We start from the raw sequence: 25,947 nt of genomic DNA, 5'->3' as shown, positions 1-25,947 counted from the left end.
GCGTCACGGTGACACCGCGGGCAAATCCAAACAGCGCGCGGCCGCGCCGTAAATCCCGGCTCGAGGCCCGGCCAAGCTCCCAGGGCCCAGGACGCGGGTCCCCGGCTGCGCCCGCCCCGGGGCCGTCCATCCCCGCCGGCCGCTCGGCAGCGCCTGGCTGTTTTCAGCCGCGCCACTGGACCTCCGTCCGTCCCGTCGGGGCGTCCGCTCCGGCCCCCAGCAGCACGCACAGCGGACCCGGCCGGGCGGGCCCTGCACCCCGCTCCCCTGGTGCGCACCCCGCAAAGGGGGCTCCGCGCGCCCCGCCTCGCCCAGTGGGCACGGCGCCCCCTCCGTCTCCCCAGTGGGCACGGCGCCCCCCGCCCCTCCGTCTCCCCAGTGGGCACGGCGCCCCCCGCCCCTCCATCTCCCCAGTGGGCACGGCGCCCCCCGCCGCTCCGTCTCCCCAGTGGGCACGGCGCCCCCTCCGTCTCCCCAGTGGGCACGGCGCCCCCCCGTCTCCCCAGTGGGCACGGCGCCCCCCGCCCCTCCGTCTCCCCAGTGGGCACGGCGCCCCCGCCCCTCCGTCTCCACCAGTGGGCACGGCGCCCCCGCCCCTCCGTCTCCCCAGTGGGCACGGCGCCCCCTCCGTCTCCCCAGTGGGCACGGCGCCCCCCGCCCCTCCGTCTCCCCAGTGGGCACGGCGCCCCCCGCGCGCTCCCTCGCGCCCGCTCCGGCAGTGAGTGACAGCCCAGCCGAGTTCCCACGCTTTATCTCGAGGCAGTTATCGCGAGAGTCCCCCGGCCGCGAGGCCGTCCTCTGCGCACGCGCAGTCCGTCGCGGCGTGCCGTCGGGGCCCGGTGAGGTAGGGTCACACGCAGGCGCACTCGCGCGCCGACAGCTCGCGCACCGTGTGGTAGCGGCTGTGCACGTCCAGGAAGGACACCTCGTCCTCGTAGGCCGTCGGGCGGCAGCAGGGCTGCGCGCGCACGCGCTCCCGCCGCACGCGCCGCCGCTGGCGCAGGCGCCGCAGCCCGAGGTCGTAGACGCGCGTGGCCGCCTCGCACGCGCCTGCGCAGTAGCGGAACAGCACCGTCTCGTCCGACGCGTAGCCCAGGCCCAGCTCGCTCACGCGCACCTCGAGCTCGCGCAGCCCGCACGGCCGCGCGCCGGGGCGCGGGCGCGCGCGCCGCCGCCGAGGCCCTGCCCGACGGCGCGGACCTGGGGGCCGGCCCGCCCAGGGCGTCAGCTCGCGCAGCTCCACGGCGTCCGGCGCGCCCTGCAGCAGTGCCCGGTCTGGAGGTGAGAGAGAGAGAGAGAGAGAGAGAGAGAGGGAGGGGTCAGCGCGGGAGCCCCGCCCACCCGGCCCCGCCCTCGCCCTCGCCTGTCAATCAGCCGAGCCGTCGCGGCTCCGTGGGACCCCCGCCCCGGGACCCCCACATCTCTGCGCCCCTGGGCGAACGCCCCCACCCGTCCAGGAAACCGGACCGGGCCGTCCGTCGGGGCTTCTCCGCGTGCGAGGTCGTGCAGGCTGGGGGACCCCGCCGGTCCCCCCAGCCGCGGTCCGGTCGCCATCCCCTGCTCACCCGCGGTCCCGGGAGGTCCTGCAGCTCCGTCCCTGGGCCTCGGAGCCTACACGGGGCCCCCACGCCGCAGGCCCTGCCCCAGACGCGGGCGGGGGCCACGCAGCAGGTGGCGGGGAACGACGCCCCCACCCCCCCAGGCGGGTGCACCTGGCCACAAGCAAAGGCGCCTCTCTGGGGGCCCGAGGGGAGGGGCGTCTGTCCCCCCCACTCCCCTCCCCAGGGCCCGTCTGTGCCCCCCCCCACCCCAGAGGCAGGGGCCGCTGAGCCCCGGGGCCCGGACTGGGGCGGCCAGGACGGCTCCGGCACACGCGGGGGTCACTGTTTCGCCCTGCTGGACAGAGCTGCGGGTTCACGCGGGCGAGCTGAGGTCGGGGCAGCTGGCACGGCCGCCATTCGGACCCTGACCCTTTCTTCGTGTGGGCAACCCCCTCCCCTGTGCCGTAGACCACCAGAAGTGGCGACTCCTGTCCGGCTGCGCCACCCCTACCCCTCACCACCCGCCCTGCCCCGCGGGGGGGCAGCAGGTAAAATGCAGAGGGGCCCCGCCCCCCCGCCGCCGCTCCAGCCTCCTCAGGGAGGGCCCAGGACGTGGTGGGGGTTGGGGGGCCCGGCCGTCGCCCCCTCTTCCGGTGAGGGCCGCCCCGTGCATGCAGCCCCACCACTGGGGCCGTCGTGGGGTGCGGGGGCGTCTCGGAAGGCCTCGCGGGGGGGGGGGACAGGAAGCGGAGCTGGCACCCGAGGGTGCCCTTGTCCATTGTGAGGACAAGAAGGGGATTGTGTGGGCCGGCAGGGCAGGCAGGGACCCGCACGCTCGCAGGCCCGGGCACACGCGTCCCCCACGTGCGGCCTCGCCCCCGCGGCCCGCGCGCACACGAGGTCAGGGCCCACGCACCGCCCTGGGCTGGGAGCCTGCTGCAGGGCGCACGCCACTTCCCACGCCCCGGGTCTCCTCCGCGCAGCCTCTGGGTCTCCCTTCCCTTCCCCTCGGTCCCTGGGGGCCTCCCGCTCAGCCTGGCCCCCCCGCCACCCCCCGCCGGGCTGTGGGCGCAGCGCCCAGGCCTAATCTCCATCCATCTGGCCCCCGCGGCCCCTCAGGGCCAAAGCCTAATTCCCCGTGACAGCCGAGCCCGACGACCCGGGTTCCTAGCAGCCTGGGGGGGATTTGCACCCTCCCTCCACCCCACCCCCAAATAAAGAAAAACACCCTCCGAGAGCCCCCCTGCACTGGGGTGGGTGGGGCTTACACTGGGCCAGGCGGGCAATCCGGGCGTCCAGGGTCCGAGGCGGGCGGCGCAGCGGGGCCAGCGCGGGTCCGAGGCCCTCTCGGCACATCCAGACGGTCAGCAGAGAACTGCACAGCGCCCAGGCCAAGGCCGCCGCCTTCCAGCGCTGCATGCTGGGCCTGCGGGCAGGGGAGGGTCAGCCGCGCGCCGCGGACACAGCCGGGCCCCCTGGCTTCGGACGGCTCCTGCTTCCTGATGGATAGGCGCCCCCGGAGATGCAGGAAGGAACCACCGAGCCAGGTTGCGGGGTGCCGGGCTGTGTGCCAGGGTGCAGGGGAGCCACCCCGTGGGGGGAGGGGGTGGCCCCAGGGTGCTTCCCCCAGGAGCTGATGAGAGAGTCCAGGCATGATCGGAAGGTAGGCGCTGGCCCAGCACCAGTGCAAGGCCCGAGGCTGGACCAAGCTCCGGTCTCCTAGCAACAGCGCGGCTGCGGCCTGCGGCCCGGTGGCAGGGGCGTCCCCAGCAGGTGGCGCTGTGGGGCCGGGGTGCCAGGGGCGCCGCGGGAGGCAGGGCTCCGTCCCCTGCCCAGAGGGTCCCGGGGGGCCCTCCCGCCCCTTCCCCTGCCTCAGAGCGCGGCGAGGCCCCCGCCGGGCGTCTCCACCGGCCTTGCCTTCCCTCCCTCCCCATTCCCATTCCCCGCGCGCAGCGCCTCCTCCGGGAAGCCGCCCCTGACCGCCGCCCCTCCCCCAGCCGCAGGCCGGCGCGGGGGCCCGCACTCTGCGCGGGGAGCGCACCGATCCCCGCGCGCGGCCGTCGGCCCGCCCGCCCGCGTTTACATTCCCCGCCTGGCCGCCTGGTGTCGGCCGCGGAGCCTGGCGGCAGGCCCGGCGTAAACATTTACACGCGGCGCTGCAAGCCCGGGCGGACGCTGGGGCGCCCCGAGGCGCGCACCGCGGGCACGCGCTTATCTGCGCGCGCCAGCTGAATTTCGTTTGCATAAATTTGCGTCTCACTTGCGCACGATTTGCATGGGCAGGGACTGGAGTCGCCGCTCCCCCCTCCCCTTGCTGCAGCTCCCCACCTGCTGGGTCACTCCCCAAATGCGCCCAACGACCAGGGCTGGAGCCAGGAGTCAGGAGCTCCATCCGCGGCTCCCATGGGCGCCAGGGACCCCAGCTCCTGGCCCATCACCGCTGCCCCCCGGGCGTGCGTTCGCAGGGAGCTGGGATGAGGGGCAGAGCTGGGGCTGGAGCTGTGGGGTGCAGGGGCTGGAGCTGTGGGGTGCAGGGGCCTCAGCCGCCGTGCCAACGCCCACCCCACACCAGGGTCCCTGTCCCTGGGGCAGCAGACCGGGCCGTGCAGAGGCCCTGGGGCAGCAGGCGTAGGCTCTGGAAGGGGGCGTCTCCTCCCCGAGCCAGGGGCCGACCCCGCACCCTGTGCCCAACCCCAGTCCACAATGCGCGCAGAGGGACCCGGCAACCCCACGGGAGCCCGCAGGTGCCGCTGACGCCGGGTCCGCACTGAACGGACGGACCGAGAGGCCCAGGCCCAGGCCTGTGGAGTTGGCCCAGGACCGGAGCGGGAAGCGCGCTCGGGTCCCCCGTCAGGGGCAGGGCGCCTCGGGCCGCGGCTGCCCACCATTGCCAGGGCCTGAGAGTGACCGAGGGACCCCCCAGCTCCGGCGGGGGCGCTGACAAGCCTGCTAGCAAAGGCCTCTCCGTGTGGGGGCCCCGGGGAGCCAGGGCGCGGCCACGCCCACCTGGGCGATGCGCACGGGAGGCGTCTGGGCCACACCTCCGCTTCTGGCTGGAGCCCGCGGCATCCCGAGCGCTGGGGCGGAGCGGGAGGGGAGACTGAGGCTGGGCAGGTCCATCCGGTCCGCGGTTTCCTCGCTGGTGTGGGCGGACCTTGCTCGCCTTCCCCACGCCGGGGCGACGCCCTGGAGCCCCTCCCCAGGGAACACCCCCAGGCAGACAGGCCTCCGTGACTGCTCCCAGGGAGAGAACTCCTACGTGTCCCGCAGCGCCCCGCCTCCCGAGCCCCTCCCCCAGGAAGCTCCCCCGCTCCCCTGTCTGCTGGGCCGGGGCATCGGGGGCTCAGGGGACGCCCTCCCTTCCCGCAGCCACGCAGCGGCCGCCACTACACGGACGCGCGCGCACGGCCTCGGTTTCCCCCATCAGCGTGCAGCCCTTGGGGGTTCCCCGGGGTTCCCCTGATGGGGAAACCTAGGGCCCTTGAGGGACGGGCCCTGCCCACGGCGAGACTCCGCGGCTCCGTGGAACGAGGCAGATTCCGCAGCCACTAGACGCTGCCCCTCCCCCGCGGGCGGGCGGGGGAGGGGGCCCGGGGCAGCCGCCGCACATCTGGGGCAAACCAGGAACATGTGGCGGCGCAGCTGTTCCCGGGGCCGGGGGCCAGCCTGGGGGTCGCCTCGCGTGGGAGGGGGCGACAGACGCAGCACCCCCGGCCGCCCCCTCCCCGCTCGGCCAGGAGAGGGGCGGGGCCTCCCCGCAGCTCCGAGCGCCAGGCTGCAGCCCCGCGCCGGGTGTCTCCGGGTGAAGCGAGGTGGCACCGGCGTCCCCGTGACCCCGGGGGACGGACGTTCCGGGACAAGAGGGCGGCTCGGGGGCCAGCGCGGTGGAGGCGGCCGCCTGGGGCTGACGTACAGGTGGCCAGGGAAGCTCCTGCTCACTCCTCAAAGCCCCAGGCCCAGCGCCCCCTCCTCCACGGCCGGGATGGGGCCTAGTGGAGCCGCCCCCTGCTGCCTCCCCAGGGGCGCATTAGCAGGACCTGGGCGGGGGGCGTGGAGGAGCCCGGATGGAAGCTGCACCCCGGTTCGGGATGTGGGGGTCCCAAGCGGGGCTTGGCCGCCGTGGCCACAGCTCCACCCTCTCGGCCTCTCTCAGCCCAGGACTCCGCCCAGCCTCCTCGGCCCCGCCCCAGCCCCCTCAGCTCCGCCCCCGGCCTCCTTGGCCACGCCCCAGCCTCCTTGGCCCCGCCCCCAGTCTGCTCGGGTTCAGAGACACCGAGTCTCGCCCAAGGCCACACAGCACAGCGGGGGGGCTGCACCCCCACCCTCTGGAGCCCCAGGCAGCGCTGGGGGGGGGGCGGAGAGGCCCACAGGGCAGGGCCCGGGCTGGGGGTCAGGGCTCGGTGGCCACCGCCCCGTGGGGGTCAGGAACTAAGTGACGGGTGAGGCCGTGCGAGAACCAGGACCCAGACGAGGCCGCCGCGCCGGGGTGCGTGTGCGTGTGTGTGCAGGCCGGAGGGCTGCTCGGAGGAGGAGGCGCGCAGGTGAGCCAGGAGGGCGGGAAAGAGGCCGTCCGGGAAGGTCTGGGCGGCGGGTGGGGGCTGCAGCCCTGTCGCTGCGGTGCGTGCGTGGGCGTGGGCGTGCGCGTGCGTGGCGGAGCGGCGGCGCTCTTGGCTCCTAGTTCCACGCCGGGCGAGTCGGGCTGGCCCTGGGCCCCGCAGGTGTGGGGTGGGGGCGGGGCGTGACGGGATCAGCCTAATGAGGCCTGGCACGGCTGAGCCGCTGGCGCTCGGCCCCCGGGAGCGTGGCCGGCAGGGCGGGGCCTAACCCCGCCCGGCTTCCCGGGAACCCAGGCCACCCAGGCGCCACGGCCGGCCCGGGCATCGCGTGGCTGGGGCCGCTGGAACAATCCCTCCCTCCCACACTCGCAGGACACCTCCCCTGTGCCGTACCCAGCCATGCCGTCGGCCCTCTTCCGACCTCTGCGTGTGCCATCGCTGTCCCCTCTTCCCCAACCCAGAAAACTCCTATTCACCCCTCAGAGCCCCAGCGTCAAGGGCCCACCCCTGGGAGTCCGCCCTGACCCTGGCACCCTGAGAGGTCCTCTCTCTGGGCCCTGTGTCCTTGAGGGCCGGGGCGCAGGAGCGCTGACTCCACGCCGCTCTGGCGCCCGCCTCTTCCCCAGACGTCTGGAGCCGCCCGGTGCCTGGCTCCCGGCCGCAGCCCTGCAGGTCCCTGGGGCCTGGCAGGACCACCGGGTGGTGGAATCTCACACACGGAGCCGGCGGCCAGGGGAGGCCTGGGATTCTCCGCCGCACCCGGCGGCTCTGTGCGGGGGGCCCCTGGGCAGGGAGCTGGGGTGGGGGGTGGGCGAGGCTGGGGGACAGCCGCCCAGCCGGTCTCGCCCACTGGGGCTCTGGGCCTGGGGGCCGGGACACAGAGTCTGGGAGGGCGGGGGCTGGAGGGGCAGGGGTCCGACCCGCGGTGCCAGCCGCGCGGCGCCCCAGCAGAGGCCGTTTCTCGGTGGCCCCAGCTCTGCGCACTGCCTGCAGCCCCCCGCGCCCCCCATCCGGGGCACAGGGGGTCCCGCCCACCCGGAGTTGCCTCGGACGGCCGGCCGCACAGCCTCGCCCCCGCCGGATCCCGCCTTCGCCCTTAAGGGACCCCCCACCCGCTCCACGCCCTCTTGCGGCCGAGCGGGCACTCGGAGCCCAGGGCCCGGCGCTCACCGGAGGACACCGTGTCCCCGGCGGCGGCGGCGGCGCGCAGGGAGCGCGCCCCTGACAGATGTTTAGCTCTGCGCGCAGCTGGGCGGCGCCGGCAGCCGCCGGCCGGGGTCCGCGGGGTCTGGGTGCCCCCGCGCACGCAGCCCCCGGGGCGGGAGGGGCGTCTGGGTCGCGGCGCCTTAGCGGCTAGGGAGGGGGCCCCCGGCTGTCCCTGCTCCCACCCTCCAGGGCGGCGCACGTGGGGGGTCCGAAGCGGCAGAGGCGCGCGCGCCCCGTCGGATCGGGGCCACCCCCGCCGGACCCCGGCGCCGGACAGGGGCCTGCGCGCACGGCGGACCTGTCGCCCCCCGACCCCACCCTCATTCGCCCGCCCGCCCCAGACCGGGAGCCGAGCCACGGGGCCCCCGCAGCCCGCACCCCCACCCCCAGCCCCGCGTGCGGGCCGGGCCGTGCGCTCGCGCCGCTCCCCTGCGCGCCCCCCTGCTTACCTGCTCCGGGCGCGGGGCTACCCGTCAGTGGCGGCCGCGCCGGCCCCAGCCCCTGCCCCTGCCGCCGCGACCGCCATCCGGGCCGCCTGGGCCCGCGGCGCCCGGGGGGGACCCGGGCCGGAGGAGGCGGCCGCGGGGGGTGCGCGGCGCGGCCCGGCCCATGGGGCCCCCCCGGGCTCGCTCAGCCGCGGGCTGCGGCCATCCCGGCCCGGCTGGGGCGCGGGCGGGGGCGGGGGCTGGGGCTCGGGGTGCCCTGGACGGCCGGCGGCTCCGGGGGCGCAGGGGCGCACGGACGGCGCGGGCGGCCTGGGCGCGCGGCGCGGGGCTCCGGGGCGGCGGCGCGAGGGGCCCGAGCGATCCCAGCGGCTCCACGGCGCGCGCTCTCCCGCCGCGGACGGCTCGGCCGGCGCGGGGCCGGGGGCGGGGCTGGGGGCGGGGCCGGGGGCGGTGGCTCGGGTTTCCCGGGCCCGGGAGCCGCCCCCGCCCCTCCCCGCCCGCGCTCGAGGGGCGCCGGAGGAGTGCAGGTGGCAAAGAGGCGGGGGCCCCAGCGCCCCCAGACGGCGATCTGCCCCCCCCGGGCCCCGGGGACCCCGACGGCGCCCCTTCGGGAAAGCCGGGGCCGCAGAAGGCCTCCGCCGCGAGGGTCCTGCCCTGGACCCCCGACAGCTGCCCCCAGCGCCCCAGCCCCACTGAGGATCCCGACTCACTACCAGGCCCCCTCCGGAAAGCGAGGCGCCCAGGGCTCCCCCATCGTAAATGCCTCCCCCCAGGACACCCCTACTCCGGAGACCCCGACGGCGCCTCGTGCCCAGCTCCGAGCCCCGAGGACGCCCGCACGTCCCCCTCCGGCTGAGCCAGGTCCACGGCACCCACCCGCCCCCCGCGAGTGAGACCAGAGCCCCGCCGTGCGCGGCGCCCCCCGGGCACCGGCAGCGGAGACCCCGCTCCCATCCCTGGCTCCCACGGGCGCCCCCTTCTGGGCCCGAGACGCGCTGCGCGAGCGCCCGATCCCACCCGGCGGGTCCGCGTGCCCTGAGCGCCCCCTGGTGGCGCCCGGTGACCGAGAAACACGCGGCCCGGGACCTCGCGCCCTCCGCCCGGTTTCTGTCTCCTCCCCGCCCGATTTCTTTCTTATCCTGGACACCTGCGCTCCTGCAACCCGGCGATCGGGGGGTTAGGACCCCTGCCCCAAGGGGCCTGTGGGACGTATTCGCGGCACGTGCGGTGCACCTGCGTGGGGGACATGGGGCGCAGACACGCGGCCGCTGGGGTCGCCTGTTCCCGGCTCAGGGTGGAGACCGGCAGGGACCTAAATCCCGTGTGGCTGCGGGCTGTACCATCCCTGCCTGCTGCCTCAGTTTCCCTGCCTGTGGCGAGCGCACCTGCGCGATTCTCCGTGGTACGTGACAACCGTGCACACACCTGCGCCTCCCGTGCCGGCGCGTGCGCGCGTGTGTACCTCCAGCCACGCCCCCACAGGATGCGCGGCCCGGCCCTAAGCCCACCCGCACCCCAGCCAGGGCCATGGAGCTGCCACCCGCGGCTTCTCGGCGGCCCCTGCGCTCCCCGACCCGCCCGGCTGCCCTGGCAACGCGACTTGAAAGACGGTTCTCCCTCTGGGGCGGGGGCTGGGGGGGCAGGACCCTGGGACAGGAGGGAGACCCGCAGACCCCCCGCACCCCTGTGGCCCTGGAGACGCCGCCTTTCCCGCCAGGATCAGCCTCGTGCTGTCACCCACACTCCCTGTGCCAGCCCCCAGGCAGGGGGTGACGGGGCACACCCGCCCTGCACCGTGCATCAGGCACGGGGGCGCTGCGCTGAGCCGCCGGGGTCTCCTTACGCTTGCGGGAAACTGAGGCTTTTACCAGGCCTCCCCCCCCGACTCCTTCCAGGCTGGGGGGGGGCAGCCTCTGCCCTTGAACCCAGCTCACTGCAAGTGCAGTCCATAGGTGCTCCCGGAGACACGGGGAGAGGTGGGGGGGGCACCCCGGGCTCGGGACACACTTGGCCACTCCGGGAGTGGGCGGGGCCGGGGCCCTGACACCTGCCCGACCTCCTGCTGTTTGCCTGGAAATTAGTTCTGGTGCTCAGGGCCTCCTCAGACACCCGCCCCCTCCTGGTTGCTGTCTGTGAAACCCAAGGACCAGAGAGGCTGAGACGCTGGGCCCGGGCCACCCAGCACGGAGGGGGCTGGCCCCGGGGCCGCCTGCCCCCAGGCCACGGCTCCCACGGTGTGGGGGGTGCTGTGTCCCCACACTACGGAGGTCCTGGGCAGCCGGCGGCCAAGCTGCGGCGGACTTGGCCCGCACAGAAGTTTCCATCTTAGCGCCAGGAGCCGGTCCAGGCTGGGGCTGCGCCCCGGGACCCCCAGGGACCAGGCCTGCGGAGGCGGAGGTGGCCGCGGGCCTCAGTACGCACGGGGGCCCGGCTCGCAGGGCCCGGCCTGTGCGTCTGCGGAGCGGGGCGCCGCGGACTGCACGGCCACTCTCGGAGCTGGCGGGGCCCCCGCTGCTGGCCGGCCCGGGGAGGGGGCCCCTGAGGGCTGTGGGCGCCCGGAAGGAGGCAGCCGCTCCCGGCCAGGATGGTAAAAACAGCCCCGCGGCCGTCCCCAGGGGGCCATCAACACCCGCGGGTCGCAGGTCAAGGCGCCGCCCGGGGAGGGGGGTCTGGGGACAGCAAGGTGGGAAAACCATCAGGCGGCGGCTGTGTGGGCACCCCCCGCCCCCCGCTGCGGCTTCCTCCAGGGGCTCGCAGGCGCGCGCCCGTGCGCACGCACGCACCCCCCCGCCCGGCCCGCCGCCCCGCGTCCTTGGCCCCGGCCGCCCTAATCCCGGTCTCGTGTCCCGACGCCGGCAGATAAGGGGCAGCTGCAGCCGCGGATCCGGGCCGGCCGGGCGCTGGCAGAGGCGGGCACCGAGCCCAGGCTGCACCTGGCGGCCCCCGCCGGGGAGTGCGGACGCTCGAGGGAGGGCGCCAAGGACAAACGCGTTTCCAGACGGAAACAGCAGGAATAAAAGAGAGCCCGGGCCGAGGGGGAGCAGGTGGGTGGCCGCTCCCGGAGCCGCGCCCTGCCCGCCCGGGCGGCCCACCTGCCCAGGGCCCCAGGGCCGCCGCCTCCCTCCCTCCCCGTTCCGGGGCTCCGTCCTGGCCCGGTCCAGGGGAGGGGACAGCTCGCGTCCCCACGCACCCCAGAGAGGCGCCTGGAGCTGACTCCGGGCTCCTGGGGGCCCTGCGGCCTCAGGGTCGGTGCGCGCCGCGTTTCCCCGCCCTGAGAAGTGCCCAGTGCTGGCTGCTGGGGACCCCAGCGACCAAGGCGCACCTGACTCCCCCCGCCCTTGGGCTACAGGGGCGCTGGGTTCGTGTCCAGGAGAGGCACACAGCGTGCACCGAGCGAGGGGCAGGGAACAGTGTTCTTGGAGGGGGAACAGTGTGGGCGAGGGCTGGGAGGTAAGAGGTTCTGGGCAGGCCCGAAGTGACCTTGGGAAGGAGGGGGAGGCAGCCGGGCGGGGAGCCGTGGTCAGCTGTGTTTTAGGGCAGGATGGGAAACAGGCAGGACGCGGGACCAGGAGGCTGGTGGGGGAGATTGTATTACTGAATGAACCGCTTTGGTGTGCTGTATAGAATGATTGATATCACTACCATGGTTGCCTCCCTGGGTTGCCTCACACAGAAGGGCCCGGGTCATAGGTGGTCAAAGCCAGGCAGCCCTGAGGGGTCAGAGGGAGGCGGCCACCTTCCTGAGGTCACCGTGTGCACGGCCGGGTCCCCTCGGAGTGGCCAGGGCTGCCTGTGAGGCGCACTGGAGACAGGGGCACCCCCGGGCCTGCGTGCCCTCCCTGGTCGTCACCCCCAGGCTGTCCACCAGGGAGCAGTGGAGGCCACTGGGGAGCCGGCTCGGGTCTCTGGGGGCGCAGGGAGCCCCTCAATGTTTTTAATTAATTTATTTATTTGAATTTATTTATCTGAAGAAGTTAGAGAGGCCGAACGGGCCTCCCACCGCGCAGGCCAGGGCTTTAACCCGGGGTCCAGTTACCGAGGGGACGCTGCACCTGCCCGGCCCGGCTCTCGGAGCCGGTGAGACCAGGGTCCCTGCCCGCGGGCCGCGGCTGGGGCTTCACCCTGGCCGAGCCCAGAGCTTCGTCTTAAGGTGGATTTATTTGCAAGGCAGAGCTTGGGAGAGGGGTCTTCCATCCGCCGGGCCACCTCCCGGGGGCTGCAGCGGCCAGGGCTGGCACAGGAGCCACGCGCTCCATCCGGGCTCCCAGGCGGGTGCAGGGGTCCCAGCACCTGGGCCGTCTACACTGCGTTCCCAGGCCACAGCAGGGAGCTGGGTCGGAAGTGGCGCAGCCGGAACTCGAACCTGAGTCCAGGCGGAGGCTGCACCGGCCTTGGCCCAGTGCCCGGCCCAGCCCAAGGCCGCGGGCGGGGTCTTCCAGGTGCGGGGGCCGCCTGCCTGCAGCCCGCGGCCGGACCCCGCGACTTCCCCCGCACTCTCCCCCAGGGCCGCCGCGCCTGAACTGCTGCGGCGGTCATCGGCCGAGCTCTGCTCTGACCGCCCGTGTCCAGTGTCCACCTGGGCCGGCACAAGGCCCGCGTCAGAGCGGCGAGATTCGCATCCGTGACCGCCCAGCAGCCGCACACCGCGTGCCCCCGGCCGCGGCCCGCAGCCGCTCCCAGAACCCGCAAAGCTCGGACAAGGAGTGGACCCGGGGCCCCGCCCACGGGAGGGCCCGCCCCGTGACGCCACACGCACGCCGTAGCGTCATCAGAGCGCCCGCGCATGCGCACTCCGCCAGTACGGCAAGGTGGCTGGACCCACGCGGGGCGCGGCAGGCCTTTCCGCCACACTTCAGGGCGGACGTGAGGAGCGCGGATGGCGGAGGGAGCTGCAGAGACGTCAGCAGAGGGCGGCGGTGGTGAGGACGGAGATTCGGGCATCGGCGCTTCGGAACGCGGAGTGGTGCCCATTAAGTCTCAGTGAGTTGCCATGGTGTGTGCGGGGGACTCGCAGGGACCCTCCCGGCACCCGTAGCGCGGCCTGAGCGGTGCATGCTGGGAGACGAGGCGGGGGACGCAGAGAAGGGAGCTCGCTGGCCCTTCATGCTGGGCTGTCCCTAGGCCCGCAGGCTGGTCAGCGACGGCACGTTTAAGTGCACGTTGAAGGCTGTCGGAAGCGCGGAGGACGCCACGTGCATGCTGGGCGGGACGCTGTGCATGCTGGGAACTGTAGTCCCCAATAGGACGCATGCGCGTGGGAGCCCGTACCGCGCGGCTCGCTGGGGGATGTGGTAGCTGAGCATCTCGGCGCGCGGCATGCTGGGACTTGTAGTTTTTTGCCGGCTAGGGCAAGGCAGCGCGCATTCACGGGCGGGATCTAAGCAGCGCTCACGGAGCTCGCGGGGAATGCGCCTCGCGAGAAACCAACGCGTGGGTTTCCGAAGGCTTTTGCATCCGCGCAACCGTGACTTTTAAGTCGGCTTCCCCGTGGTCCGTGCGGCCGAGCCTGCCTCCCTCCGCCTTCCCACGCGCAGGTTCCTCACCACCAAGGAGCGCTTCCACGAGTTCTTGGAAGCCCACCGGCAGGAGAAGCCCCGCGGGGAAACTGAGGCAGAGGCCCGCGATGACGGCGGGCTGGCCGAGCCTGCGGCCAAGCGGCCCCGCCTGGAGGCCGGGCGGCCCGAGAACGAGGCCGCCGAGGACCCGCCGGCGCCCAAGAGAGCGCGCGGCCAGAACAAGAGCCGGCCCCACGTGAAGCCCACGCGCTACGAGCAGAGCCGGCTGTGCCCCTCCGTGATCCAGGTGGGCGCGGGGCGGAGGGTGCGGGGTCGCCCGGGGTGCTGGGGTGGGCGCGGGGCGGAGGGTGCGGGGTCGCCCGCGGTGCTGGGGTGGGCGCGGGGCCCAGGGCGCGGGGTCGCCCGCGGTGCTGGGGTGGGCGCGGGGCCCAGGGCGCGGGGTCGCCCGCGGTGCTGGGGTGGGCGCGGGGCCCAGGGCGCGGGGTCGCCCGCGGGGCTGGGGTGGGCGCGGAGCCCAGGGTGCGGGGTCGCCCGCGGGGCTGGGGTGGGCGCGGGGCCCAGGGCGCGGGGCTGGCCGGAGTGCTGGGGTGGGCGCGGGGCCGCTGTGGGTGCCCCCCGGGCGCTGGGGCGGGAGAGAGCCGCTGCCCGCCCTCCCGCAGGGGCCCCCGGCCACGTGTGTCTTCGGGGACCAGTGCCGCTTCCTGCACGACGTGCGCCGCTACCTGGAGACCAAGCCGGCCGACCTGGGCCCCCAGTGCGTGCTCTTCGACACCTTCGGCCGCTGCCCCTACGGCGTGACCTGCCGCTTCGCTGGCGCCCACCTGGGGCCCGAGGGCCAGAACCTGGTGCGGGAGGAGCTGGCGGCCCGCTGGGCGCGGGGCCCGCCCGTCCGCAACGGCCTGGACAAGGCCCTGCAGCAGCAGCTGCGCAAGCGCCAGGTCCGCTTCGAGGCGGCCGAGCGGGCCCTGCGGGGGCTGAGCCAGGCCCGCGCCGCCCCCGCATGCCCTGTGCAGGAGCCCGCTGCCCCCGCGCCCCACGCGCAGGCGCCCGCGTCCCCCGCCGAGGCTCCCGCCGCCCCCGTGTCCCCGGCGCAGGCCCCCGCGTCCCCCGCCGAGGCTCCCGCCGCCCCCGCGGCCCCCGCGCAGGACCCCGGTGGCCCTGGGCCGGACCCGGCCGGCAGCCCTGTGCGCACCTGCGGGCCGCTGACAGACGAGGACGTGGTCAGGCTGCGGCCCTGTGAGAAGAAGCGGGTGCGTGCGGCCGGCCCGGGGCGGCGGGGCTGGGGTTTGGGCGGTCGGGTAGGAGCCCTCCGTGGGGAGGGGGCCTCACGGCGCGGTCCTCCCCGCAGCTGGACATCCGCGGCAAGCTGTACCTGGCGCCCCTCACCACGGTGAGCCCCGCCCGCCCACGCGCCCTCGCATGCGCGCTCCTGTGAGCGTGTCCCCGCGTGTGCGAGCGCCCCGCGTGGCCCTGCGTGGCCCTGTCCGCAGTGCGGGAACCTGCCCTTCCGGCGGATCTGCAAGCGCTTCGGTGCCGACGTGACGTGCGGGGAGATGGCCGTGTGCACCAACCTCCTGCAGGGCCAGACGGCCGAGTGGGCGCTGCTGAAACGCCACGAGTGCGAGGACGTCTTCGGGGTCCAGGTCCGGCGGGGCGGGGCCGGGGGCGGGGCCTTGGGCGGGGGCGGAGCCCGGGGCGGGGCAGAGCCCGGGAGGCGGGGCCCCGGAGGCGGGATGGGGCTGGGGAGGCGGGGCCAGGGCAGAGCCTCGGCCCCACGCTCTGCCCCCGCCCCGCAGCTCGAGGGAGCGTTCCCAGACACCATGACCAAGTGCGCCGAGCTGCTGAACCGCACGCTCGACGTGGACTTCGTGGACATCAACGTCGGCTGCCCCATCGACCTCGTGTACAAGAAGGTGGCGGCCGCGGGGCGCCGCGGGGCGGGGCTGGGGCGCCCGGGGTCCGCGCTCACCCCGGTCTCTCCCAGGGCGGCGGCTGCGCGCTCATGAACCGCACGGCCAAGTTCCAGCAGATCGTGCGGGGCATGGACCAGGTAGGCCGGCCACTCCATCCCCTCGGGCCACCCTTGGGCCTCGGCACTCCCGCCCCCGGCCCCTCCCGCCTGCGGGTCTCGGCCCCGCCCTCCGGCCACTCCCGCCGCCCGCAGGTGCTGGACGTGCCGGTGACCGTGAAGATCCGCACGGGCGTCCAGGAGCGCGTGAACCTGGCGCACCGCCTGCTGCCCGAGCTGCGGGCCTGGGGCGCGGCGCTGGTCACGGTGGGTCCGGGCTGGACGCGGGCGCCCCTCCTCTCCGCCCCTCCCCGGCCCTGCCGCTGACTCCGCCCCCTCCCCCCAGCTCCACGGGCGCTCGCGGGAGCAGCGCTACACCCGGCGGGCCGACTGGGACTACATCGCGCAGTGCGCCAGGGCCGCCAGCCCCATGCCGCTGTTCGGTGGGTGCGGGGCGGGGGGACGGGAGGGGGACGGGAGGAGGGCCCGCCGCCCTGTGCCGCTGCTCCGTGGGTGGGGGGAGCCGGGAGGGGGGGGTCCACCCCGGGAGGAGGGGCCGCCAGCCCCGTGCCGCTGTGCGGTGGGTGCGGTGGGGGAGGATGCGCCAGCCCCGTGCTGGTGTTCTGTGGGTGTGTGGGGTCCGCCCGGTGCCGCTGCTCTGTGGGCACCCCCGCACCGACACCCGTCCCTCCCCCAGGCAACGGCGACATCCTGTCGTACGAGGACGCCAACCGCGCCATGCAGACCGGGGTGGCCGGCGTCATGGTGGCCCGGTGAGCGGGCGGGGGCGGGTCCGCGGGCTGGGTTGGGGGGCGGCCTGGCCCGCTGACCACGCCCCCCCCCGCCCGCAGCGGCGCCCTGCTGAAGCCCTGGCTGTTCACGGAGATCAAGGAGCAGCGGCACTGGGACATCTCGGCCTCCGAGCGCCTGGACATCCTGCGCGACTTCACGCGCTACGGCCTGGAGCACTGGGGCTCGGACACGCAGGGCGTGGAGAAGACGCGCCGCTTCCTGCTCGAGTGGCTGTCCTTCCTGTGCAGGTGGGGCGGGGCGGGCCTGGCCGGGGCTCCTCCCTGTGTGGGTGGGGCGGGCCGGGGCTCCTCCCTGTGTGGGCGGGCCGGGGCTCCTCCCTGTGTGTGGGGGGCGGGGGCGGGGCTCCTCCCTGTGCAGGCGGGGCGGGGCGGGCCGGGGCTCCTCCCTGTGCGGGGGCGGGGCGGGGCCTGAGTGGTCCCGCCCCGCAGGTACGTGCCCGTGGGGCTGCTGGAGCGACTCCCGCAGAGGATCAACGAGTGGCCGCCCTACTACCTGGGCCGGGACCACCTGGAGACGCTCATGGCCAGCCAGCGGGCGGCCGACTGGATCCGCATCAGGTGCTGCGGGGCCGGGGTGGGGGTGGGGTGGGGGGGCGCGGAGGGCCCAGGCTGACCCTGCCGCCCGCCCCCACAGCGAAATGCTCCTGGGGCCGGTGCCGCCCAACTTCGTCTTCCTCCCGAAGCACAAGGCCAACGCCTACAAGTAGCCGCCAGGAACAATAAAGTTTATTCTTCCAGAGCCGGGCTCGGCCTTCCTGTGATCTGCGCGCGCACCCACCAGCGCCCCCGGGAGGGCAGCAGGCGCGGGGCCGCCGTGGACCAGCGGCCTGGTCTGGGGCGGGGGGTGTCGCCGGCCGCAGCCCAGCCAGCCCCCGCGTCCCCCCTCCCTCCGCCCGCCGGGGTCCCCCGGCCCCGGGCCCAGAACCCTGAGGGTGGAACCCGCTGCCCGGCAACCGGGCAACAGAAGCTGGCGCGGAGCCCCCGGCTGGGCCGCCCTGCTCCCCATGCAGCACCCCCAGCCCTTCTACGACGCCGCCGCCGCCGCGCCCCCGGACAGCTTCGGGCCCCGCGGCCTGGAGCCCAGCGAGGGGCCCGGCGGCCAGCCCGCTGCCTCCGCCCCGGAGCCGCCTCCGGCCGTGGGTACGCAGGGTGGGCTCGGGCCGGGGCCCCTGCCCACCCGCCCACCCGCCCAGGGCCCCGCCAACCCGGGCGCCTCGTCCGCAGGTTCCTCGGGCCTGTACCACGCCCCGAACCCGGAGAACGAGGCGTGCCCCGCCCCGCCCGCAGGTACTGCCGCCCCCAGCCCCCGCCCGGGGCCCAGCGGGCGGGCCCTCTCCCCCAGCGCCACCCTCGGCCGCCCCACGCGCGCTCCGGGCTCCCCGCGCCCAGCCCCAGCCCCTGCTTCCAAGGGAGCCCGGGAGACAGCGCCTGTGCCCCCCGCCCCACATGAGCCCCCGGGCCCCTCCCCGCCCTGCAGGCTTCCAGATGGCGCCGTGCGGCTGCTTCTTTGACCCCCGCATCTACCGCATCGAGTGGGCCGCCACCGACTTCGGCCAGACGGCCCTGTACAAGCTGGTGGCGGCGGGCGGCGTGGCCCCGGCAGGCGCGCCGGCCGGGAGTCCCGCGGCCTCGGGCGGCTTCCTCCTGGAGCCCCGGCCCTACCTGAGGGCCCCCGGCCCGCCGCCGCCGCCGCCGCCGCCGCCGCCGCCGTACCCCCACTTCCCGCCGGCGCCCGCGGGCCCCCCATACCTCATGCCCTACTACGCGCCCGAAGGGCCCGACCCGGACTCCCTGGGCTTCGTGGGGGACGCGGGGGCCCCCGGCCTCGCGGAGCTGCCCCCGGCCCCGCCGGAGGCCAAGCTGCCCCCGCTGGTCATCACGCTGCCCGCCGAGCCCGCGCTGCCGCCCGGCGCCTTCGGCCACCTGCAGGGCCGCCTCAGCCAGCTCCGCGCGCCCGCGCCCGCCGAGGCCGCCGCCGCCGCCGCCGCACCGGGCGCGGGCGCGGCGCTGCCGGACAAGGTGCTGCTGGAGGACGCCATGCGGCTCTTCGACTGCCTGCCCGGCGGCGCCGCGCCCGAGGCGGCCGCGAGCCCCGCGCCCCCGCGGGACGGCGGCGGCGGCAGCAGCGACTCGGGCGCCGGCATCCGCTCGCTGCACCTGCCCGCCGACCTGCTGTCCTTCGACTACAGCGTGCCCGAGCTGCTGGACGCCGTGGCCAACGTGGACTGCCTGTTCAACTTCAAGGCGCTGGACGAGGAGCCGCCGCCGCCGCGCGCGCCCGCCGCCCCCGGCCCGCGCCCCGAGCCCGCGGGCAGGAAGAAGGCGGGGGGCGCCTCGGCCGCCAAGAAGGCCAAGCCGGGAGGCAGGGGCAAGCAGGCGGCGGCGGCGGCGGCGGGGCCCCGAGCGGACCTGGGGGCCGCCCCCCATTAAAGCGAGTTTGCGCGCTCAGCTCCGTGTCGGCTCCGCGGTGGGCGCTGCACCGGCGGCGGCGGCGGCCGGCAGGGGGCGCTCTGGGGCCGCCGGGCTGGACCCGCAGGTGCGGCCGGCCATTCCCGCCTCGTGGGCTGTGGGGGGAGGGGGCGGTGCTGTGCGCAGGTGGAGCCACTTCAGGGGTCTGGGGGCCGCGGCTGTGGCGGGGCGCGGAGATGCCCAGCCCAGGTGAGGGGCGGGGGACACAGACGCCCTGAGCGACAGGTGCTTCTGCGGACACTCTCCGAGGTGGGGGTGGGGGTGGGGTCCCGGTGGGCTCCCTCCCCTACAGGGGCCAGCTCTGCTCAGCCTTCACTTTGGGAACCAAAGGAGAGTTGTGCCCTGGAAGTCCCCAGCCGGTTTGCAGGACAATGAGGTTGGCAGCTGAGGCCGGGATGCCTCTTCCAGGCAGGCCACCGTGCTTTGTGCTCCCCTCCCCGGAGTCCTCATTCCGGAGCTCAGGGATGAGGAGCCAGGGTCTCCAGGCCACCGGCCGCCCCCAGGGACGAGCTGACCCCTCCACGTGCACTGGTTCCGTGGCCACTGTACCCAGCTCCCCTCTGGGCCTCACATGAATGCCAGGGGGTGGGCTGGCCCCGAGACCAGTGCAGGCAGGGGTGGGAGGTGCAGAGCCCTCGCGGGCGTGAGGAGAAGCAGCTCGCTGGGGGGAGATTAAGTGGACAAAAACCACAGCAAGGGCTGGAGGCCGCCCGTTGGCAGGCGGGAGGGGGCTCGGGGCCCCACTTCTGCCTTGGGCAGGCACTGGGAAGGAGAGAGGACGGGCAGAGCCCGTCGGTGGTCACAGCCGCCCCGGGAGCGGGGCCAGCCTGCAGCTGAACTCAAGCTGGGTGGTGCCGGCTCCAAGGACCGTGGGAGGTGAAGTTAAACATCTATTCACGGGGCCGGCGCCTGCAGGGCCGGCATCCCATACGGGTGCTGGTTCAAGTCCCGGCTGCTCCACTTCTGATCCCGCTCCCTGCTGTGGCCTGGGAGAGCAGTGGACGATGGCCCCTGCACCCGTGTGGGAGACCAGGAAGAAGCTCCTGGCTCCTGGCTTCGCATCAGCCCAGCTCCTGCCGTTGTGGCCATCTGGGGAGTGACCCAGCGGATGGAAGACACACCACCACCACCCCCCCCGCCACCTCTGTGTAACTTTGCCTTTCAAATAAATACATCTTTAAAAAAAAATCTAAGACGGAGAGATCTGCCGTCTGCTGGCTCCCTCCCCAAAGGCCCACCCTGGTCTCCCGCCTGGGTGACAGGGACCCACGTGCCATCGCCGCTGTCTCCCAGGGTGCGCATTAGCAGGGAGCTGGAGTCGGAGCCGGAGGTGAGACGCAGGTGCCTCCGAGGCTTTTGTGAGGAAAGGGAAGAGAGAAGGGCGAGCGGTTCCGGGGGGGGGGGGGGGGAGGGAGGGGCTGTGGAGCCCCCAGGCCGGAGGGCAGAGGACCGGCTCACAGGTGCGCGGTCCTGGCCCGAGACCCCGAGGTCTGGAGGACTAGAGACACAGGTGCGGGGAGCCTGCTCTCTGACGCTCAAGTTTATTATAAGACAACAGCGCGGCCCCAGGGGTCCTGGCCACGCCCCCTGCCCCTCCTCCGGCGCCTGCTCAGCGCTGGCCCCTGAGGCACCCGAGCGGGTGCTGGCAGCGGTGCCACAGCCGGGCCCAGAACGCCTTGACCCGGAGGCCCGCCTCGCTGTGCGCCTGCTGGGGGACCCAGTAGGCCAGCCACACGGCCAGCAGGATGGCCGCCAGGAGCAGGGCGATGGCCACGTCGGAGGGCACGGCGGGCAGCGGGTAGGCCCCGTAGACGTAGACGCTGAAGGTGGTCTCCAGGTGACAGTAGCTGGGCGGGGACAGAGGCCGGTGATGGGCGGGGACGCCCCGCCCCCAGCCCGGGCAGGTGCACGCTGCAGGCCTGGCTCTGCCGGCCTCGCGTGACGAGGGGCTCTCGGGGGGCTGGGTTTTGCCAACTGCAGATTCCCGAGGTGTCAGTGTTCCCACTGTGGCTGCTTCCAGCGTCGGGAAGACCCCGGATGGAAGGGTCTGGGCCCCTGTGCACCCCGCCCCTCACCCCCACGTCAGCAGGGGGAGGGGGGGCCCTGGTCGGCGGCGTCGCCCCAGCACCCCCGACATGTCCTGCGTGTGCAGATGGCGCCTGCGCTGTAGAGCGGAGAACGAGGCCCCGCCCCACCCCCCGGGTTCGGCACAGGTGCAGGGCCCTGTTTCCCACAATGCTCTCGTCCCGGGGATGCGGGGCAGGGCTGCGTTGATCTCAGCGGCAGGTGAACGTCCCTGGGCCGGGGGGCCCGCTCACCTGTAGTAGGGGTCCACGATGGCGATGTGGAAGACGTAGATTCCGTTCCGCTGCTCGAAGATGATCTGGTTGTCCGTGCGGCCGCCCAGGACCTCGTACGGGGCCTGCGGCCACCTCAGGGGCTCCTTGTTGTTGGGGTCGTGGCAGCTGACGTAGTTCTGGGGAGGGCAGGGGGCACCTGCTGTCTCGGGCTGCCCCGCCCCCCAGGGCCCCCGGCTGAGTCGGGGGCTGCCGCGTGCCCCCTCCGCCGTCACCCAGCAGTGCAGACCCCGGGCCCTCGGGAGCCGGGCCCTGCGGAAGTGGGGGCTCCGGAGGTTAACCCGCGGGGGCCCAGGGGCGTCTGCTCTGCGCATCCATGGCGCTGCGGGGCGCGCACCAGCGGATGGGAGGAGCCGTGAGGACAGAAAGGGGGGGACCTGTTCCAGGGCCCCTTGCTGAAGATGGAGCACCCAGCCCCTGCTCTACAGGTGGTACTCAGCACCCAGCACCCGTCCTAGCCCACCACAGCACTGGCCGGCGTGGGTGGGGGGTGGAAGTCGGCGAATTCGCGTGGCCGCGGTTCCTAAAGAAGCACTCGCCATCGCGGGTGACTCTGTGGCCGTGGGGCCCGTGGACGCGCGAGGGTCCGCTGCACCCGGTCTTTGGGCGGCTCCAGAGTTGTCATCGGAGCCCCTGGGTGTCTCCGCGTGGGACGGCTCGGTCAGCTTCCTGTCGCTCGGTCAATCTGTGATCGCTCGGTCGGTCTGCGGTCGCTCAGCTGCTCTGTGGCCCCTTGGTCGGTGTGTGGTCCCCCGTCCATCTGTGGCCACCTGGTCCATCTGTGAGCTAGCGCTTGGTCGACTGGTGATGGCTCGGTCTGTTCCAGCCGTCTTGGGGACGTTGCAGGCCCCGCAGGCGTCCCCCGCCCCGCACTGCCCCCCTGGGGCCCCAGCACGGTCCCCCGCCTGCTCCAGGCCCCGCCCGCCGCCCCGACGCCCACTGGCACGAGGGCCCCGCTACCTGTCTGTTCCAGGCGGCCGGCCCGCGGCCGGGGCTGGCGGCCAGGACGCTGCTCCAGTTCTGCGGCTGCGCCGTGCACAGCGCCGCCCTGGCGGTCAGCGAGTAGGAGTAGGAGAACAGCCCGTTCACTTCCAGCAGCACGTGCTCCGCCTTCACCACCTCCCGGAACTGCTCCCCGCGCCACCTGCGCAGGGCGTGGCCGGCCCGGGGCCAATGAGGCTGCGGCAGGGGTGTGGCTTGCGGGGCGGCGCCAATGAGGATGTTAGGGGCGTGGCCAAGGAGGAGGGCGTGGATGGGCGTAGGCATGGTGAGGCCAAAGAGGATACCGCAGGGGCGTGGCATGGAGGGCGTGGCCAGGTCGGGGCCAGTGAGGCTGCGGCAGGGGTGTGGCAGAGGAGGGTGTGGTAGGGGCGTGGTTGGGGCTTGGCCAGGGGCAAGGTCAGCCCCTCCGCCACCCCCACTGACCCCATGGGAGCCCCTGTGGGGGCGGCAGGCGGGGACCCCGGTCTGAGGAGGGGCCGCACGAGGAGACAGGAGGAAGCGGGAGCGACGCGGTGTACCGCACAAATACAAACGCCAAGACAGAAAACCCCACAGATCCACCCCATGGGGGCCGCAGACCCCCGCCGGCCCGACCCGTCTCCCGGGCCCCGCATCCAGCCCGTGGGAACGCGGGAGGACAGCAAAGAGCCTGCGCGACTGCTCCACAGGGGGACACAGGGGGGATGACGAAGGATGCTCTCCTCAAAGGTTGTAACTGGGGTGATAAGTACTTATTTATTTGAAGGGCAGAGAGAGGGGGAGACACAGAGATCTTCCGTATCTATGTATCTAGGAGGTCTTCCTTCCGCTGGTCCCTCCCCAGATGCCTGCGACAGCCGGGGCTGGCCAGGCTGCAGCCAGGAGCCGGGCGCTCCATCCGGGGCTCCCACGCGGGCGCAGGGGCCCCGGGACTCGGGCATCACTGCTTTCCCAGGCCACAGCAGAGAGCTGGCCCGCAGCGGAGAGGCTGGGACAGGAAGCAGCGTCCACGCGGGGCTTTTCACTCGTGCTGGCTTGGATGCCCGCGTTAGCTCCGCTGCGGCGCCTCACGTGTACAGCGGCACGTTGTGTGCGTGCATGCGTGTGCTGTGTGTGTAGCTGGGGAGGGAGCAGCTTCGAGAGAAACGGCCTGGCTGCGCTGCTGGTCAGGACGCCCATGTCCCGGGAGGTCCTGGGTTCAAGTCCCGGCTCCGGCTCCTGGCTCCAGCTCCCTGCTGCCCACGTGGGCGACCTGGACGGAGCTCCTGGCTCCCTGATTGTTGCTGACGTCTGGGGAGTGGCCCAGCAGAGGGGAGCTCTCTCTGTCCATCTCTCTGCTTCAGAAATATTTTTAGAAGTTAAAAAAAAAAGGCCGGCGCCGTGGCTCACTAGGCTAATCCTCCACCTTGCGGCGCCGGCACACTGGGTTCTAGTGCCGGTTGGGGCGCCGGATTCTGTCCCGGTTGCCCCTCTTCCAGGCCAGCTCTCTGCTGTGGCCAGGGAGTGCAGTGGAGGATGGCCCAAGTGCTTGGGCCCTGCACCCCATGGGAGACCAGGAAAAGCACCTGGATCCTGGCTCCTGCCATCGGATCAGCGCGGTGCGCCGGCTGCGGCGGCGGCCATTGGAGGGTGAACCAACGGCAAAAGGAAGACCTTTCTCTCTGTCTCTCTCTCTCACTGTCCACTCTGCCTGTCAAAAAAAAAAAAAAAAAAAAAAAAAAAAAAAAAAAAAAAAAGGAGCACTCCTGTTCTGAGAGGAAGCCATGGTTCCTGGGGCTGTGGCAGCCCCAGACGACGGGAACAGAGACGTCTCCTGGCAGGCCTACCAGCCTGGCCTGCCCTCCACACGGGGGTCCCGCCAGGGCTCGCTTCCAGAACCTTCTCCTAGCCCGGCCAATCCTGGCCGCCTTGCCCCTGTCCATCCAGCTCACACCCACCCCCTCCCATGGGGGCCCCCCTGGCAGACCTCTGCGATGTTAGGAAGGCGGAGCCTGGATCCTCCCCCAGCCTCCAGGAGGGCCCGGCCCACCCATGGCCCCGCCCACACTGTCCTGTCCGCATTGCTAGGACCCTGCATGGCTGTGGCCGGCTGCTCACGGGCACCACCGCCACCCCCCCCCCCACCCCGCACTGGGCCAAGCGGCCTGGGAGGTGTTTTTGGGGTTGGATGGCGCTCTGATGTCCACCCCGAATCGCGCTTCTGTGTTCCTGTGGGTGTTGGAGGGAGCTTTGTTCCCTCCCCGGCTTCAGCCTGGGGGACGTGGCTGGGGTAGGCCCTGAAACGTTTGCTGAGCGACTATTGGAACACAAGTCCCCATAAGCCGTCCTCCCTGTGTGTCACCCTCGCTGTCACGTCGGCCTGACGGACAGACAGACGGACGGAGCCCCTCACCAGGCACCTGCTGGGGCGGGGGGCGGGACATGGGATGAAGGCAGCAGAGCCCACGGAGGGGGCAGGGAGCGGTACGGACGGAGCTGTGCTCCCCAAAACCTCGGATTCGTGAATTTGCAACTGCCGGGTCCCCGTGTGACTGCACGTGGGGACATCAAAAAGTTCACGGAAAAATGGAACCGGGAGAGAAACTTGGGCGCCAAACCCTTAAAAGCCCACGCGTGCTTTGTGACATGCACCTCCCATGAATTTCTGGAGACCCCGTGTCTGCGGACGTGGGGCCTTAGACAGGGCAAGGCCAGGGGCCGGTGCAGGGGTGCAGCCCGCGGCGTCGGCGACCCGTCTGGGTGCCACTTCCAGTCCCGGCCGCCCTACTTCCCATCCGGCTCCCTGCCGAGGCGCTGGGAGAGCAGCGGAGGACCGCGAGGGTGGGAGACCAGGGGGGGCTGTGGCCTCCCGGCCCAGGCCCTGCTGCTGGGCCTCCCCTCCCCCCACCCTGCCTCTCAAAGAAATCCAAGGACAGTGGGAGTTAAAGCGGACCAGGACCGCAGCGGCCGGCACAGGAAGAGGCCAGGAGAGGAGCCGGCAGAAGGCGGCGCCCGCGGGCGGCAGACCCCGCCCCCAGCAGCAGGTGTCCGCGGGGCGGGAGGAGGGAGCCTGAGGGCGGGCCCCGGGACCCGAGGTGGGGTTCTTACAGCTCCACCACGGGGCTCCAGGGCATGTCGTAGTAGACGAGGCGAGGGCAGCCCAGGTCCTTGTAGGGGTACGCCACCGTCAGGTCCTTGGCGGCCTTGCGCCCGCGGAAGCTGGGGTCATAGAACTCCCTGCAGGAGAGCGCAGGCAGCCGGCTGGGGGCCTCTGCGAGCCGCACCCTTGCTGGCGGCTGGGGTGGGGTGGGGGTAGGGGTGGGCTCAGGTGCAGGGTCCCCGCGCACCGCGGCCCCCTGTCGGAGGGAACCCGGCTGCCCCCCGCAGGACTCTGGGTGAAGCCACAGACCCTCCGGGCGTGGTGGGCCGCACCCAATCAGGCGAAAGCCTCGCGGGCACAAAATGTGATTGAACATTTTAAAAAAGGGAAAAATACTTTAAATTATTAATTTTTACCTGCTTGAAAGGTAGAATGACAGAGATGGGGAGACAGAGAGAGAGAGAGAGAGAGAGAGATTTTCCACCTGCTGATTCCCTCCCCAGACGCCAGCAACACCCAGGGCTGGGCCGGGCTGAACCCAGGAGCCAGGAGCTTCACCCGGGGCGCCCACGTGGGTGCAGGGACCCGGGCGCCCGAGCCCTCACTGCCGCCTCCCAGGGGTGCACCTGCGCAGGGAGCTGGGCCTGGGAGCGGAGCCGGGACTCGAACCCAGGCGCTCTGGGGTGGGACGCAGGAGGAGGATTAACCAAGTGAGCCACGGCGCCGGCCCCACCAGTGAGTTTTCAAAGAACCTTCGTGTCCACTGATTTAAAAATTACACCCAAATGAACTCCTGTGTGCACTCACAGATGGCCTGACGTCTCCTCGTGGGAGCACACAACGGACCAGGCGTGGGGGCGAGAGGCCCCGCAGAGCTGGGTGGGAAGGGGTCTCGGGCCCCACCCCGGGGCCCACGGGTGGGCACAGGCTCCCAGCGTGGCCGCAGGTGGGACCAGCCGTGCGTGCTGTGTGTGTC

General features: G+C 73.5%; 4 protein-coding genes across 10 annotated transcripts in view; 2 read left to right on the top strand and 2 right to left on the bottom strand.

Annotated features, from left to right (window-relative positions):
* Positions 1 to 734: 734 nt before the first annotated feature.
* NRTN (neurturin) lies at positions 735 to 8,067 on the bottom strand. The gene is made up of 3 exons (XM_070058714.1): positions 7,753 to 8,067; positions 2,810 to 2,967; positions 735 to 1,275 (listed from the first exon to the last, which is right to left on the bottom strand). Exons 2-3 carry the CDS (start codon positions 2,958 to 2,960, stop codon positions 851 to 853), a joined length of 576 nt encoding a protein of 191 aa, XP_069914815.1. The 5' UTR covers positions 2,961 to 2,967; positions 7,753 to 8,067; the 3' UTR covers positions 735 to 850.
* A 2,719-nt stretch (positions 8,068 to 10,786) lies between these two features.
* DUS3L (dihydrouridine synthase 3 like) lies at positions 10,787 to 16,824 on the top strand. The gene is made up of 13 exons (XM_070058712.1): positions 10,787 to 12,729; positions 13,284 to 13,551; positions 13,925 to 14,515; positions 14,614 to 14,655; positions 14,756 to 14,908; positions 15,062 to 15,178; positions 15,250 to 15,315; positions 15,430 to 15,540; positions 15,620 to 15,716; positions 15,971 to 16,046; positions 16,125 to 16,313; positions 16,515 to 16,643; positions 16,720 to 16,824. The coding sequence occupies exons 1-13, from the start codon at positions 12,626 to 12,628 to the stop codon at positions 16,790 to 16,792; spliced, it is 2,016 nt and encodes a 671-aa protein (XP_069914813.1). The 5' UTR covers positions 10,787 to 12,625; the 3' UTR covers positions 16,793 to 16,824.
* A 121-nt stretch (positions 16,825 to 16,945) lies between these two features.
* PRR22 (proline rich 22) lies at positions 16,946 to 18,765 on the top strand. The gene is made up of 3 exons (XM_070058713.1): positions 16,946 to 17,225; positions 17,310 to 17,372; positions 17,563 to 18,765. Exons 1-3 carry the CDS (start codon positions 17,090 to 17,092, stop codon positions 18,513 to 18,515), a joined length of 1,152 nt encoding a protein of 383 aa, XP_069914814.1. The 5' UTR covers positions 16,946 to 17,089; the 3' UTR covers positions 18,516 to 18,765.
* Positions 18,766 to 20,079: 1,314 nt separating this feature from the next.
* The window catches only part of CATSPERD (cation channel sperm associated auxiliary subunit delta), a 29,330-nt gene continuing 23,462 nt past the window's right edge, over positions 20,080 to 25,947 (bottom strand). For 6 of the 7 annotated variants that reach the window (XM_070058701.1, XM_070058697.1, XM_070058699.1 and 3 more), the window contains 4 exons: positions 24,980 to 25,108; positions 21,872 to 22,055; positions 20,873 to 21,030; positions 20,080 to 20,401 (listed from right to left, as the gene is read on the bottom strand). In XM_070058701.1, the coding sequence (XP_069914802.1) occupies positions 20,164 to 20,401; positions 20,873 to 21,030; positions 21,872 to 22,055; positions 24,980 to 25,108 (709 nt within the window). In that variant the 3' untranslated portion in view covers positions 20,080 to 20,163. The remainder of the gene's footprint in view (positions 20,402 to 20,872; positions 21,031 to 21,871; positions 22,056 to 24,979; positions 25,109 to 25,947) is intronic. The other variant, XM_070058703.1, reaches the window with a different exon arrangement.

Source organism: Oryctolagus cuniculus, chromosome 16 (genome assembly GCF_964237555.1).
Source record: "Oryctolagus cuniculus chromosome 16, mOryCun1.1, whole genome shotgun sequence".
Classification (NCBI taxonomy): domain Eukaryota; kingdom Metazoa; phylum Chordata; class Mammalia; order Lagomorpha; family Leporidae; genus Oryctolagus; species Oryctolagus cuniculus.
This window is presented reverse-complemented; position numbering and strand designations above follow the sequence as displayed.

Coding starts and splice junctions, on each gene's coding strand:
- NRTN (XM_070058714.1), bottom strand. CDS start 2,960: ATGCAGCGCTGGAAGGCGGCGGCCTTGGCCTGGGCGCTGTGCAGTTCT. Junction 1,276..2,809: donor GATTGCCCGCCTGGCCCAGT/GTAAGCCCCACC, acceptor TCTCACCTCCAG/ACCGGGCACTGCTGCAGGGC.
- PRR22 (XM_070058713.1), top strand. CDS start 17,090: ATGCAGCACCCCCAGCCCTTCTACGACGCCGCCGCCGCCGCGCCCCCG. Junction 17,226..17,309: donor GGAGCCGCCTCCGGCCGTGG/GTACGCAGGGTG, acceptor CCTCGTCCGCAG/GTTCCTCGGGCCTGTACCAC. Junction 17,373..17,562: donor GTGCCCCGCCCCGCCCGCAG/GTACTGCCGCCC, acceptor CCCGCCCTGCAG/GCTTCCAGATGGCGCCGTGC.
- DUS3L (XM_070058712.1), top strand. CDS start 12,626: ATGGCGGAGGGAGCTGCAGAGACGTCAGCAGAGGGCGGCGGTGGTGAG. Junction 14,656..14,755: donor ACCTGGCGCCCCTCACCACG/GTGAGCCCCGCC, acceptor CCCTGTCCGCAG/TGCGGGAACCTGCCCTTCCG. Junction 15,316..15,429: donor TCGTGCGGGGCATGGACCAG/GTAGGCCGGCCA, acceptor CGCCGCCCGCAG/GTGCTGGACGTGCCGGTGAC.